This window comes from Seriola lalandi, unplaced genomic scaffold (genome assembly GCF_002814215.2).
Source record: "Seriola lalandi dorsalis isolate HSWRI2012SDOR001 ecotype SW California unplaced genomic scaffold, Sedor1 jcf7180002054917, whole genome shotgun sequence".
Classification (NCBI taxonomy): Eukaryota; Metazoa; Chordata; class Actinopteri; order Carangiformes; family Carangidae; genus Seriola; species Seriola lalandi.
The window spans coordinates 356,793-371,798 of NW_019525469.1; the positions used below are offsets into that span (position 1 = coordinate 356,793).

At 40.3% G+C, this 15,006-nt stretch overlaps 2 protein-coding genes across 2 annotated transcripts in view; both read left to right on the forward strand.

The window, feature by feature from the left end:
* Positions 1–857, forward strand: part of LOC111673388 (IQ motif and SEC7 domain-containing protein 1-like) — a 57,570-nt gene extending 56,713 nt beyond the window's left edge. Inside the window, exon 19 of the mRNA XM_087169856.1 lies at positions 69–857. Coding sequence (XP_087025982.1) covers positions 69–857 — 789 coding nt within the window. The remainder of the gene's footprint in view (positions 1–68) is intronic.
* A 5,748-nt stretch (positions 858–6,605) lies between these two features.
* On the forward strand, positions 6,606–14,562 carry LOC111673367 (ER membrane protein complex subunit 3-like). The gene is made up of 9 exons (XM_023431127.2): positions 6,606–6,764; positions 8,544–8,742; positions 8,976–9,033; positions 10,326–10,419; positions 10,511–10,615; positions 11,445–11,526; positions 12,074–12,153; positions 12,960–13,042; positions 13,416–14,562. The coding sequence occupies exons 2-9, from the start codon at positions 8,588–8,590 to the stop codon at positions 13,542–13,544; spliced, it is 786 nt and encodes a 261-aa protein (XP_023286895.1). The 5' UTR covers positions 6,606–6,764; positions 8,544–8,587; the 3' UTR covers positions 13,545–14,562.
* Positions 14,563–15,006: the final 444 nt, after the last annotated feature.

Below are 15,006 nucleotides of genomic sequence, written 5' to 3' on the forward strand. Positions count from 1 at the left end.
CCGCACCTCCCATCCCCCACCCATCCTCCCCTTCCCCATGCCCCTCCCCATCGGCCAACCTCGGCCAGTCGGACTCGGGAGGAGTTGGAGGGGGAGGAGGTACGGGAGGGGGACCGTCCAAGCTTCAGGCTTTGCACGCCCAGTATTGCCACGGCAACAGTGGAGGAGGCGGAGTCAGTGTTACTGGGCACCAGCAGCAGCAGACGCCACCCCCACCTTACCACCATCATCACCGCTACCACATGCAGAGCATCCCGCAGCACCACGCCCTCTCCCACAGGTTCTCTGCCCCCCGACGGCAGGGCCCGCCCGGCTGCGCTCCCTCTCATACCCAGCAGCTTCAGAGGATGCAACATGGCACCGCCCAGCACCCACGGTACAACATGGGCACGGGCTTCACCACACCCCCACCGCTGTCCCCACACTCCCCCGTCACCCCTACTACCCCACACGGACTCTACCACTCGCACCCCGTGGTGGGCCGGCCGGGTGGAGGCACCAAGCTCCCACTAACCATCTCGCACTCTCAGCCCCACCCCCACGCTCACACACACTCTCACAACCACGCCGTGCACACACACTCCCCGCTCAGCCCCTCCCCTTCCGCCTCCCCCTCCACCCACTTCATCTTCTCCACCCCACCGCCCCAGACGCCCTCGGCGCGCCTTGTCACCCAGACACCTCCGCAGCCCTACGCTCCTCAGTATCCGCCCCTCTCCTCCATCCCACCTCCCCCTCCGCACTCCCCCTTACCTCCCCCTTCGACCGTCCCGCTCTCCCCGCACCCAGGGGTGGGTGGAGGGCAAGGGGGCGGTCCCAAATCAAAACCAGTCAGCCGGATCAGCACGGTCGTGTGAGAAGGCAGAAGGCGAGGACGGTGGTCCGCCACCCCGCCGTGAGCCACCGGGGGGCGGTAATGAGAGGGAGCAGGAGAGGGAGGAGGAGAGGCGGAGGAGGGGGAGGAGGGCAAATGCAGGTGTATCAGAATGGCCGCCTGGTGAGAAGGAGAGCACTGAGAGCGGGGAAGAGGAAGTTACTCAGCCTGTGTTATTTTCACATCCACTTCCCCCGCAGGTAAAAAGACTTGCACACGTACTGAGAGATGTCTGTGGGGTAACTTGTTCCCTGCAGGGGCAAATCCTGCCCATGGAGCAACTAGCACCAAGAACGTAAATCACTAACCTAGTCCTGCGGTCTTGGTGAAAATCTCCTCATCTTCCCTTTGTAGTGCCCTGCTGAGGTGGCCTGGACTCAAGAGGACATGTTTGTAATTCTTCATTGACAGAGGACGTGTTCGTGTCATGTTGTGAGTTTGTGAGTCGCTGTAGTGGACATATGGTTCAGGGACCAGACGTGAAGGGAACAGTGCCTGAGAATTTAACACGAGGGTTAGCATTCGATGCTAACACCATGTACAGTGCTGGTTGAAGGGACAGTTCGGGCTTTTAGGAAGCCTGACAATGGGATGAGTCCTTTTCTTATATTCCAAAAATCCCACTTGTCTCGCACCACTTTGTTTTTTCGCACAAAAAGCACTTGTACCATTGTTTTAGATGTTGACATGTTAACAAGCCATGAGGTGTTGCTGAGAAGCAGAAGTGCTTAGCATTAATATGGTGCAGTTTCTGTGTCTTAGACAGGCATGCATGACCTGTGCAATAGCTAATGAGTGTCAGTGCGTCTATGGTTAAAATCCTATATGCAGGGGGAGGGATTTGTTGTAATTTAAAGCCCCAATCCAGCGTTTATTTGGCCATAAAAAGTGCATTAGTGAAGGTTACAGACAACTTCACTTTCTACATGGACAATAAACTTTTTTAAAACTTTACATAAGCCATCATAACAAAAACTACAGATGTCTTTTTACCTTTTGTTCTGCAAAAATGACTAAAAAGCCTTTAGTGTTTGTGGATTACAGGGTTTCAGCAGGGGGCGCTATACTGTTGTTTTGGATTGGGACTTTAAAATGGGGGTGGTTGACATTTGACATTGTTTTCCCAATAATTTATTTTTGAAAGGGGAGATTTGTTTGACAATTTGTACTAAAGCAGTGAAAGCCCTCCTCATTATTAACTATGAAACTATGAAAGTTTGAGCTTGAATTTGTCAGAAATAATAATATATGTCAACTGTATCTCATGCTCCATATTCTATGTGACCCTCAATGTTGCCAGGCAAGGAGATTATGCTGAAAGGTGCCAAACAGGGTACAGTCTGGGAAACAGAGTATTTTGTTTCACTGGCTTGTCTGTCTATGATGAAGCCGGGAGATACAGTTCCTAAATAAAGACAGAGTCCCAGTCATAAAGTCATGCAAATGTTATTTCAGGGTACATTAAACAAGATCTTCTTATAATGTAACACCACTTATGCGTTCTCAGGAGGTTTAACACTAGAAACATTTACTAAACTGGGTGGGAAATTAAAATGACAAAGGTTTTATTCTGTTTAGAAAATCCAAGTTGTGCATCGTCCAAACATTAATTCCATATTCACTTTGTAAGGGTGGTTAGCTCACAGAGGTCTGGACCTGTCTGAACAGACATTCAAGATTATAGGGCTGGCCCTGCTGTTGTGGTCCAGCCAAAAAATAATGGTTAATTTCTCACCCAGTCTGAGATGTGTTAGTTTCTCTCAACAGGAGGTGAAAGCTTTAAAACCTTTCTGGTGAACAAAGTTTAATCCCACATTCAGCAAAATGGAGAATAAGGATGGTCAAATATAAAATGATCTTAAAAAATAATGTTCAAATGAAGACCACCTCGAAATATAGAGACAATTCAGCATCTAAATCAATTATATATTGATTGTATCCTTTCACAATAGCAAATATCAAGCCATTGTTTTAATCAGGCTGAAGTATTGAGCCAGTGTCTCCCTCATCATCCAACAAAGACACAGAGGAACCTGAAAACCGGACTTAACTCCATCTCGAAGGATTTGTTAACATTGAGCAGGACTGGAGTGCAGAGTTTCGTTGTCATGCAGCACTAAGTGAGATTTTCTTGAACAAACTCATTTTTACACTTTATTTTTGCACTTTAAGTTAAACCTACCATGCCATGCCAGTATTGAAGTGTATTTTCTCTTTTTTCTCCCATTGAATCAAGATCACCCGATGTCAGGGCAGGAAGCCCATGATGGCTGGTAGAAAGTTCCTCAACCACTTGAACTATTTTACCAGCCGTTTGTACTTTTTTGACTAGAAATAAACCTCTCATTGCTGGTTGCTTTCCTGTCAAAGTGGCTGGTTTTGTCAGCCTCATATCAGTAATGACCAGTGTTTAACTGGTGGATGGTGGGAAAGTCCTCTGATGCTCTGAATGCAAATATTAATGACACATTTTTAGTTTCCCTGTGATTACGTGAATGCGCCGACTGTAGATATTAACTGTACAGTGTGTTCTATTTTCAATGGGGCCAACAGCATCAATCTGTAACTGAGGTTCAGAATTGCTTGAATTAACAAAACGTATGCTCTAAAAACCACAAGTTCATCAGGGTTCTTCAGTCTATTTGAGCATCTTAAGGTTCCTATCTAGAAAAGCAAAACTATAAAAATCCCTAAAATGTTTTTTGTAATAGCCCTTTGTGTTCAAGATTTGTGGAAATGCCGTCACAGATTATAATCAGTTGGCATAGTTCCTCAGGGAACCATCTTGGGTCCCCTGTTGTTTTCAATCTGAAGAACCCCTTTGACTTTTTAGAGTGTGCTGCTGATATTATTATCAATATTGTTGTGTGACAAGCTTCTACTAACATAACGTACTCCTTGGGCTGTTTTGTATTTTTAGCATTTTTAATTTTGTTATGTGCTTACGAGTGTGAGATGATTTTTTTCTTTTCTGATTTGGGCATCTTATAGAGGTACTAAAATCTTTTTAATTTTGAATATGTTTACAACAAAACCCAGAATTTTCTGTGACTAACATACAACTTGTTCTAACATTTTTAATACATAGCCCCCCCACACACCCCTTCTTGCTCATGTAAACACACATGCCTGGACACCTCTGAATCATTGTGAAGCCTCAGCGAAGCCTCTCACCAACCTTTTCATGGAAACAAGCAACACTTCTGCCACCAAATAATAAACGTTCAAATAAACAATACCTGTTGAGCTGCTAGGAATTCTATAGTCACTCAGTAGTCACAGCAACACCGTGTCTAATCCAGACTAAAACAATTAACTACACACTTGAAATAACAAAACAAAGTTCTCGAGGAGCACTGGATCAAACCTACCTCGTAAGGGATTACACAACATTTTACCCGTTCCACTGCATGCCCAAGCTAAAGCAAGCACATTCTTACTGAAGTTCCCATTTTAAAGCATCATACCCATGTTTTTGCATGTTGTACTACAAATCGTATCTACTTTACACAACTGCCAACCGTTTTCCAAATCACACCTTCAGATTTTTTGTTTCCTTCCTTTGGCCAGACTTCCTGCTTTCAGTGTCAACCTATGGTGGCCCTGAGAGCACAATGCACTGCAACTTCAGAAAACACATGCAAATAGACAAAACACAAACAAATTCAGAAAACAGCTTCATCAATTTGACAACACATGAGCTGCAAATACTCCCAACACAATGGAAGTGTTTCCATCCATCACTGTCAGCATTTATTGGGGGTTCAAGCAGCCACAGTGTTGGAACTGTATTGTGTTTTCTGTTTTGTTTTTTTAAATTATTCCCCTGTTGTTCAAGGCTGGAGTATATCATCTCAGTTTTCACTGCAGGATGTCAGCCTAGTGAGTTGTTGCACCTTTGGTTCTAAGTTGCACTGTGTACTTGAACCCCAATATATCCACTTGCAGGTCTAGTATACCTTTATTTTAGTCAATGTTTTTAACAAAAAATCTTTGGAAAACTCTGACATTTGAGATTTGACAAAGTTGCAGAATAAGTAACTTTTTAATCAAAAATGACCAAACTCTCTCCTTTTTTTTTTTTTACCATGTCCGTGTTTTTTTATTTTGTCAATTCTGGGGCAGATTTGCTCAAATCTCAAATGTAATGGTTGCATGCAAAATCATGGATTGGCTATGTGCAAGTAAATTGTCATTGAAATAAACTAAAATCAATGCCTGGAATCTAAAACCTATGGTTGTGGAAGTAATGTTACGTATATGCAGTTTAAGAACATGCAAAAACCGAGGTATGGTTCTTTAAATACTCAATTTAAATATGTTTTTTTTCTGCCCGGGTCTGCTCTCCACTATCAGTTTGCATGTGGTATTTATTACAGTATCTGCACTGAATGAAATTGTATTATAAACATGAATGTACATAACCATCGTTATATAAAAGATAACAATGCAAGTACTCACTTTGCTCGGCAGCAGGCAGTTTGTCTCTGGCTGGGGTTACACCAGGAACAGAAGATTTTTAATGCTAATTGAAACAGATCTGGTAGATCTGCAGGCAAAACAGGGAACATTAAAAAAAAAAAAAAAAAAAAATTAAAACACATCAGACCGGGTTCAAATAAAGTTGGGAGTCTTCTGTTCCTGTGTAAACGCAGTCTGTGTTGTGTGTATCTATACAAGGGCATGGACCGGAGGTCTTAGTTGTACGTAACAACACAATGGACCGCTTTATGGAGTAAAAAATCTTTCTTGTTTATAATGTAGAGCAAAGAGAGACTGGAATAGTCCTTGTAAAATTGTACGAGTACAGTGTCAAATATGTGTCAACAGAGACGACATTATTTTAAAAATTATGTATGGAAAATTTTAGCTGTGTATATAAATATATATTACTTGTACTTTGTTTTTGAAATTGCAGAGATATGGACAAAGTGGAAATATTTATTGCTCTAAAGATATAAAAATCTGTTCATGTTGATGGAAAAATGTGTCCTGTTTTGTTTGGGTGACTACACACACACACAAACACAGACACACAGACACACAGACACACAATACACTACCTTAACATAACAGTGGACTGATGACTTCAAATGATCTGTTTAGAGGTTCAGAAACATTTTTGAAATAAAGCAGCTTACCAATAATCACAAGCTTATAGGAGCATGTCAACGCTTAAAGAAATACATTAATTTACTTCCGAGCATGAGATGTTTGCTAGTTATAGATCTTATATGTGCTTGTCAAGTACTGAACTGGAGTCAGGATGTTGATAGCTTAGCATAAAGACTGGAAGCAGGGGGGAAACAGTTAGCCTGTCTCTGTCCAATATTAAAAAATACACCTACCAGCACCACTAAAGCAAATTAATTAACACATATTAGAAGTAAACTATTACTGTTGGCTGCATTACTAGTTTGACAGAGTAGTCCTTGTATCTAAACCAGTGTTAGAGGGAGGGAGAAAGTAGTTAAGCAAATAAATAATTTAATAATATTACTTGCTAGCAGAATGGTTTAATATTGGTATGTAACATATGAATCTCCTTCGGTTGTCTTTTATTATGAAATACAGTATTTGAGTAATCCTTTTTCGGTGTAGATAGGTACAGTATGTTGAGAAAATAGGCGGAAATAGGTTGGTGTAATTATTCTTACATGACACCCCTTAAAGCAGACGTCACTTACAATTTTTCAAAAGCCCTCTGTTATGTAGTAATTTCTTATATTCCTCAAAATCCTAAGAGAAGAATACCTTGAAGTTTTAGTTTAGTTTTATCTGTTATAAGTATTTGGTGTTTCCGCTCGAACCGGAAGTGCTTCTTCTTCGTCTTTTTTTAAACTGGGGAACGTGTTTGTCGCGTTGCTGATTCTCAAAGTTCATAAATGTGGTAAGTTACGTTAATTTCAAACATGGCATTTTGAGTAATCTCACTAACAGGTAGTACACAACCGCCTGTAAAAGATCATGAACTGTCAGTGAAACAAACAGTTTGTAGAAACACAAATTCAAAGGTCGAAGAGTAACTGGGTTAACTAGCTAAGTTAGCCGGTTTGCTAATGCTAACTTTAGCTGGTTGTTGAATGAAGACCGGTCAGGTGTCACGAGAAGGTCAGTTTATCTACGATTAGCTCGTTTAAAGGTAAAGACAGGAGCTGTAATTGTGTTCGGTTCTTGTGTTTTTGTTTGCTGTTGGCTGCTCCTCAGGCCTGCTGCTGTTTTTAGCAGGTCAGTTCATTTTAATGTGTCACTGAGTGAAAGCCGGACGGAGTCAACAGTATGTAGATGTATATGAAGCTAGCTTCTTATCAGTGGTGGAGGAAGTAAAAGTGCTAATACCTAACTAGAAATTACAGGTAAAAGTCATGCGTTGACATTTTTTAAAGGTATGCAAGTATAATCAGGAAACGTAAAAGTACTTAGTGCAGAAAAATAGTCGCTGTATATTATATAATTAAATGGTCATCAGATCATCAATGTTTTAACAGCGTTTCACTTTATATGAGGCTGCTAATGATTTCACCATTAATTAATGCATTGTTTTGCTTGTTAAAATTCAGAAAATAGTGAGAAATGCTTTCACAATAACCCAGAGCCCAAAGTGAAACCATGTTTGTTTTGTCCAAACTCATTCATCAATCATTGTAAGGAAAAGCAGGCATTTGTCACATTTGGGAAGTTGGAACCATGAAATCTTTGAATTTTTTCATGAAGAATTACCTTAACAATTATCAATATAGTTGGGTTAATTTTCTGTTAATTGAATAACCGTTTTAACTGTACTTGTACAAGATCTTGGATAGTTTAATTAAAACAAAGAATCTTTGTTTTATATGTTTTACTCTTGATTTGTAAAGTATTTTTTTTTCCTCTGAAATGTTTTAAGTGCCTTAGATTAGTAGTTAACTACTAGTTACTTTCCACCAATGATTAGAAGTTAATATGTCACAGATGGAGTGAACAGTAAATTGTTCTGTGTTAATATGTAACATTATATAGTTATCAACTGTAACCTTAGGCAAAGTGGCCTCATTTATAAAGCTCCTTTGAACAGTGAACAATTCAAAAAACAAAATCCTCCTCCATGAAGGTTGATGTGCTGATTCAACTTTAGTCATTTTGGGTGCTGCCATTTGTAATGTTGTTGAACTGTATACTGTAAACACCAGAAATTACCATTGCATGTATCATCGCTCCTATGCCCAAGACATTCCACTTTTAATACACGATGTCAAGACTGGCTGACCTTATGTTCCAGCAGTAAATACTAATCTTGGCAGGACAGTCTTCAGATATCACGCCCCATTGGTGTGGAATAACTTGCAGAACAGACTGTGTGTGTGTGTGTGTGTGTGTGTGTGTGTGTGTGTGTGTGTGTGTGTGTGTGTGTGTGTGTATATATATAAGGACAGGTGTTTCTATTATTTTGTCAACCCCATTTAGGACCACCTCTGTTTAATGCAGGACAGTACAGCACGACTACAAACTGAACACAGAAACCTTCATACTGTCATATTAGTTTCAGCTAGGTGTTCCTAATAAATGTGTAAGTGTAATTTTAGTATTTCTTGATGGTCCAAATGCTTTACCACAACTTGACAAGTATGTGCTGGTGGCATGTAAATATGTGTGTATATAATAAAATGTATATATTTTTTACTTCCATCAGAGCGTCTCCTCATCTGTTTCGATTGGCTGGTTGAACAGAGAGCGATGGCCGGTCCAGAGCTCTTGTTGGACTCCAGTATTCGTCTGTGGGTGGTCCTGCCCATTGTTTTCATCACCTTCTTTGTCGGGATCATCCGTCACTACGTCACCCAGCTGCTCCACAGCGACAAAAAGGTCGACCTGGAACAGGTCTCTGACAGGTGAGACAGAGTTTGACCTGAGACTAAAGAAATGCTAAACAAGCCATGACGGAAATTTGACATTTCGCTTTCATGGAAACATCTCGTAGTTGTGGTGCAGGTTGTGGTTGCTGTTTCTCCTGTGAGCTCTCCTCTTATTTGTTGAGCTGCCTGTCTGAACGCAGCATGTGTCTCTGATCGACTGATCGACGGGACTGGCACTAATCTGGAGTCATGTCGGTGTTTCCTTTCAGCCAGGTGCTCCTGCGCAGCCGCATCCTCAGAGAGAATGGAAAGTATATTCCCCGACAGGTAAATTCACTCACACCTACTGGGATTCAGAGTTTTGGAATATATGACTTAATAGTTTGGAGCAAACGCAGCTCTGTGTTGCTTCAAGTGAAATGAAATGAAATATATTGTCAGACACAGCACAGAGGTTTATAAAACTCTGCGGCAGGGTTTACAACTTCTACATAATGAATCAAATATTTGAGTTGCACGTGTTTGTTTGGCCCCATTGAGTCACATTCAACTTTAGCTGTTTCTGGACTGGTACTTTTTGAGCACAGTGGTTTTATTAAAATGAATGAGGGGGCTGCCTTTTTTCACACAGTGATAATGTTGGTCTGAACACAGTGTTACTGCCTGTAACTGCCGTCATATTGGGGCATTTTTTTCTCTTGTGAATTGTGATAAACGCTTCTTGTTTTCTAAATGAACAAGCACTAAGATTTCTCCCAGGTAAACATTTGACAAGTTTCATGTTGATTCTGTAGTCAGGAACAGGCATTTTTTTTTGTTTCAGGTATGTTTTATTTTGAAGAGTAGGATCTTCATCATACACAGCATCCAGATATACACATGTCCCTTTCCTTTTAAAACAAACAAACACACCTCAAACAGATAAATATCATAGTAAACAATATCTGTGAAGTGGATCATTTATCAAGAGAGAAAGTACAGAATGAACAACAGAATAAGAGCAGAGTAACCCACTCCCCACCCCCTGACCCACACCCCCAGGAGTGCTGCCTATAATGTTGCTTGTAGTGTAGTTTATACCATGTACAGAATTTGAGATATTTTAGCCTTTCAGGTTGGAAATTAATTGAATGAAGTCTGTAAAGTAAGGGGTGATACTGAGCTCCTTGTAGTCTCCCCAATATCTTCAAAATAATCTAAATATCCTCCAGAAGTTCTGCTAATTTGGACACAGGATGTAACTGTGTAATAATGTTGTCACATTTGTAACTTCTGTTGGCACACTGTAACTTTACTGAACTGTTATTTTGATATATCCTGCTGTCGTAATAAAGGGATAGATTTATTACTTTTATGTTGCCAAGGTCTGTAGAGATGCTGTTTGAGTGAATGATATATTTTAAAATTAAGCCTCAGTTTGATTGATTTGATAAACACCAAGTAATACATGATATAAGAACAAATGAAACTTCAAAATTCTCTTTAAGTATTTGGCGCAAATAATTTGACAGAATAAGGGAAGAGTAGCTGATTATGTGTCGTAGGCCTTTAGATTAAACGGTCTCACAGTGGACGTGTGTCCAAACATGTTGAACCACAACGTGTTTTCACTTTTTCAGTCTTTCGCCATGAGGAAACATTATTTCAACAACGCAGAAACTGGCTTCTTCAAGAAGGTCAAGAGGAAGGTCGTCCCCAAGAACCCCATGACAGGTGTGTGGCTGTGGTGTGTGTGTGGGTGTTTACAATGTTTACTTTGACGTCTCCAGATCTTACAGAATGTATTTTTGCCGTTGTGTTTCAGACACCAGCATGTTGACGGACATGATGAAGGGAAACCTGACCAACGTCCTGCCCATGATTGTGATTGGTGGATGGATAAACTGGGCTTTCTCTGGATTCGTCATAAGTGAGTTCTCCTGCTGTCGGTCATTAGCACCATCATACTGTTTGTTTTGACATCAGATATTAATCCAATCTTTACTATTGAAAATGTGCATCTTTGTTTGTCTTTGCTCATTAACTGTTGGGTTTCTCTCTATAATATTTTATGGTCTTACCCTGTAAAGTGCCTTGAGATAATGTATGTTATGATTTGGTGCTATACAAAGAGTCTAAAATTCTTCACCCTCTGAAAAAAGCTCAAATTAATAAATTAGCTGTCAGATTTTGAAGTTTTTATTTAATTAATTGTGCTGTTGTTCCGCTCGTTAAATGGACAGTTTCCTGTCTGAAGTCTTTGTCCTGCACTCGCTCATATGTGAAAAGCCAAATACGTTTACACACGGCCAAGCAAGGAGGAAACCAGTAAACATGACATTTAAGAAATCAGGGTACTCTAGAAAGGTGAGACACATCCTGAATGAATCACTGGAGCTGAAGACATGAAAAGACATCAAATGAAAAGATGCATTGTGGGAAATGTAGGTCCAGTGTTTTTGTAGTTTAACCCATACTAGTGACGAAACGTCAGCATGTCTCATGTCTGTTACTTTGATTTTTGTAACCTGTGTCCTAAGAGTCCCACAACTTAAATAACAGAGTTATGATCCTCTTTATCTTCCACTCTCTAAATTATAGGATTATGAATAAATTACATTCACCGCAGGTTTTATTATTTCATCCAGAGACTGTTCTGTGATAAATCAGATTCATATTCATGATCTTAAGCCATTATGTTTGTCTCATCCTCTGTTGTTGATGAATAATTGTTTGTTGTTGTTGTTGTTGTGATCCAGCCAAGGTGCCGTTCCCTCTGACTCTGAGGTTCAAGCCGATGTTACAGCGAGGGATCGACCTGCTGTCACTGGATGCTTCCTGGTAAAAAATTAACGGAGCACAGAGCTTCAGCAGCACATACAGTCTGTTTATAATACACACATTTACCAACAATATCCTAAAATTGTGTTTAGATGATGGTAAAGTGCATCATTTACTTATAACAATGTTTCTCTGTGTATAACAGAGCAGTGGAAATCTGAATTTGTCTGTTAGGACCAAAATATTTCTTTAACACTCACAATGAGTGGAGAACTCATCAGAAGCATCAGATCTTGACATTTAAGAAGCTGGAACCAGAAAGTATTTGGCACTTCATCTTAAAAGACTAAAAACACTTAAACAAAAACAGTTCATTACAGTCATTTAGAAAAATGTTTTTTGTGAAACTAAGTTTTTACAAAAAACATTTTTAAATAAAGCCTGCTGGAATTAAATAAAAATGACTCAGTACTTCATAACCGCTGGTCTGAGTTTAAAAAAAGATTATACACTCTCATGTTAATATATTTCTGTCTGTGTTTACTCCTGTTTTCATAAAGTCCTGTTTATTGAATATCTGGACACTTTGTTTCTCCCCGATGTGCAGGGTGAGCTCAGCGTCCTGGTACTTCCTCAACGTGTTTGGACTGAGGAGCATGTACAGCCTCATACTGGGACAGGACAACGGTGAGCTTCTGTATCCCACTGCCAGTTTCTGACCTTTGACCTGTGACCGTGTTGTTGTCTGTGTCTATGCAGAAGATGCACTATAGGTGACGTTGCACACAAGACCAATACAGTGGAAACACTGGACCTCAGTCGTGAAGTGCCTGAACGCATCATTTTAATCTTAATTTGTGTGAATAAGAACAAAATGTATGAGTGATCTCACCACTGTTAAACTTATACACACAGATTCCTCTTATGGTTTGTGGTGAGGTCCAGCCATGAAACTGTTTTAATACACTGATTCTCTAAAATGTGTGTTAAATATGCCCTTAGTTTTCCTAACTCACATACACAGGTAATTCACCTACTGCAGCTGTTTCTTGCTCCACTCTCCCTTTCTTTACCAGAGTCTCTTGAACACTGTCTGACTTGCAACAAACTATTTAATGCAACCTTTTTGGTACTACACCTTCATCAGGCATTTTGCTGCTTCGGATCCACTCGTCCTGCTCCGACATATCTGCCTCACAAAAAAGATGTGCAAAGATTTCTCCTGCTTTCAAACACATTTTAAAGACAAAATAAGGAAACATTCAGGATTGAGGCCCAGTGTTTGTACAGAGAAGTTTTGTGAAAGAGATTGAAAACATCTCTCTCGTTTGTTAAGACTCAACATAGATAATGTTTTTTTGTGTGTGTGAAAGAAATACAACAGACCAGTTGAAATGCAGCTGCTCTTTAAATAATTTCCTGAACATCTCAGTAGAATGTTTCACAATGTTTTGAGTGATGGAAGTTTGTCTGTTTGATGTGTTAACTCGTAGCTGCTGACCAGTCACGGATCATGCAGGACCAGATGACAGGTGCTGCCATGGCGATGCCCCCTGACCCCAACAAGGCTTTTAAGGTGAGATACTAACAAAGAGAATGACAGTTAGTCAGATTAAACTAATGTTTAGTTTACTAGTTTGGAACAGACGGTGATCGTTTCCAGAAAGTTGAGAGAGGTGTGTTAAGAGAGGGTTTCTTTTTGTTAATAAAAGAACATTTTACTTATTTACATTTGACTACATAACTTTTGACTCATCAGCTCCGTTGCCTCATTAAATAAAACCTCAGCCTTCATCTCGCAGCAAAACCTTCAAGTTAAATCTCAAGTTAATGTTAAATGGAACAGAAACTCTGACTCCAGTGTGTTTCATCAGACCTCAGTTGTTCTGGGATTGAACCCCCGTCTTTACAGACGCGCTGACGTGTTAAATGCTGATGTTTGTTTTCAGAGCGAGTGGGAGGCGCTGGAGATCGTGGAACACAAGTGGGCACTGGAGAACGTAGAGGAGGAGCTGATGTCCAGAGACCTGAACTTTGGAACTTTCTTCAGCCAGGACATCAAGTCCACAATGTTCTAGATCAGCCAGGACCTGTGAGCTCTGCTAGAACCCAGATACGAGAACACAGGGCCTGCAAGGTGTGTGAAGGTTCTGAAGGTTCTGGAACACAGTACACACAAATCCTAGAATTAAAGAAATGAAGATGTGTCTGAAATCAGTCTTCACTACCTCAGGCTATTAGCCTTTTGGTGAACTTCTAGACTAAGTGTGTAAAAGTTATGTGCTACATAGGTGCCTTCACAAATTTACACAAAGGAACAAAAGTATATTATCCATAATGACATGGACACGACTGCAGCTCTTGTTACGAATCAATGCAGAACTTGAACTTCGCTCCTGAGATGTGCAGATTCAAAACGATGATTCAGTGTCAGAAATTCAGTTTAATAACTCGCAATGATAAATCATGACATGGCCGATGTTTTTATTAAACATTTTGTCAAAAATTAGCTTAAATGGGTCTTGAATACATCCACTTATAAACATTTTCCAGAGCTTTCCAAACAATCACAGTCTTCATTAAATATTAGGTTGTTGGCTCAGTTGTCATCAAGAGGTGTTGGTATACATCTATAAAAAAACACAGTGTACCTTAAGTAGATTTTATTTTCTGTCAAACGAAGTTTCACATTCAAAATTTACACGCAGTGTTTGTGTGCTCAGTGTTCCAGAACATAAATATTTTCTAAGCAGGCTTTTTAAATCCTCCTCACTCTCCAGCATGGAGCAGTCAAGTTTTTAGAATGGATCCCAAAAGATCCCAAAGACCAGTTTGTTTCAGTAAACCAGCAGATCCTGGACCAGGTCTTTGTGTCAGACGAATCCTCTCAGGAAGATGTTTCTGTTGATCACAATGCAGGAAACAGAAGCGGCGTTTAAAGAGACTGGGACGTTTGGAGAGGACGGTGTTTTCATGTTTTCATCCTGCAGAACATTTTGCATGTACTTTTCTACACTGTGGTCGTCCAGCTGCTGTTGGTATCCACGGCGACTAGAAGTGAGTGCAATAGTTAAATAAAGGTGCCATCACAACTAACTGGATTTCTCTCGTTTGTGTTGTACAGCGTCATGACTCAGGTTTGACGTTCCTTCATAAGCAAATGCTTTTCCATCAAACCCGGTGAGCAGATCGATGCTTCAGGATCAGGTGATTCTGTTTTAGTGGTGATGGGCTGTATTTGCACAAACATATTTGTGTGCACAAGGTGGAAGAAAATTGATTGTAATTGAAATGAGCCACAGTCGAGCTGTTCACTCATAGACAAGGTAAAAAACACTTTCATTATATCTTTAGTTTTGTAGCCTTAGGCCATTGGTTCTGTTGGTAATTACAGTACAGAGTACCTTAAGTGCTGAGATACCTGAACTGAAAAACAGATTAAACGGTGAAATAATGACCTCAGCTGTCAGTAGTAAACATCCATCAGTTTACAAACTTATTTCCTGATTCCACTTTAACCCGACGTACATGTGTCCAGTT

Coding starts and splice junctions, on each gene's coding strand:
- LOC111673367 (XM_023431127.2), top strand. CDS start 8,588: ATGGCCGGTCCAGAGCTCTTGTTGGACTCCAGTATTCGTCTGTGGGTG. Junction 8,743..8,975: donor CTGGAACAGGTCTCTGACAG/GTGAGACAGAGT, acceptor GTTTCCTTTCAG/CCAGGTGCTCCTGCGCAGCC. Junction 13,043..13,415: donor ACCCCAACAAGGCTTTTAAG/GTGAGATACTAA, acceptor GTTTGTTTTCAG/AGCGAGTGGGAGGCGCTGGA.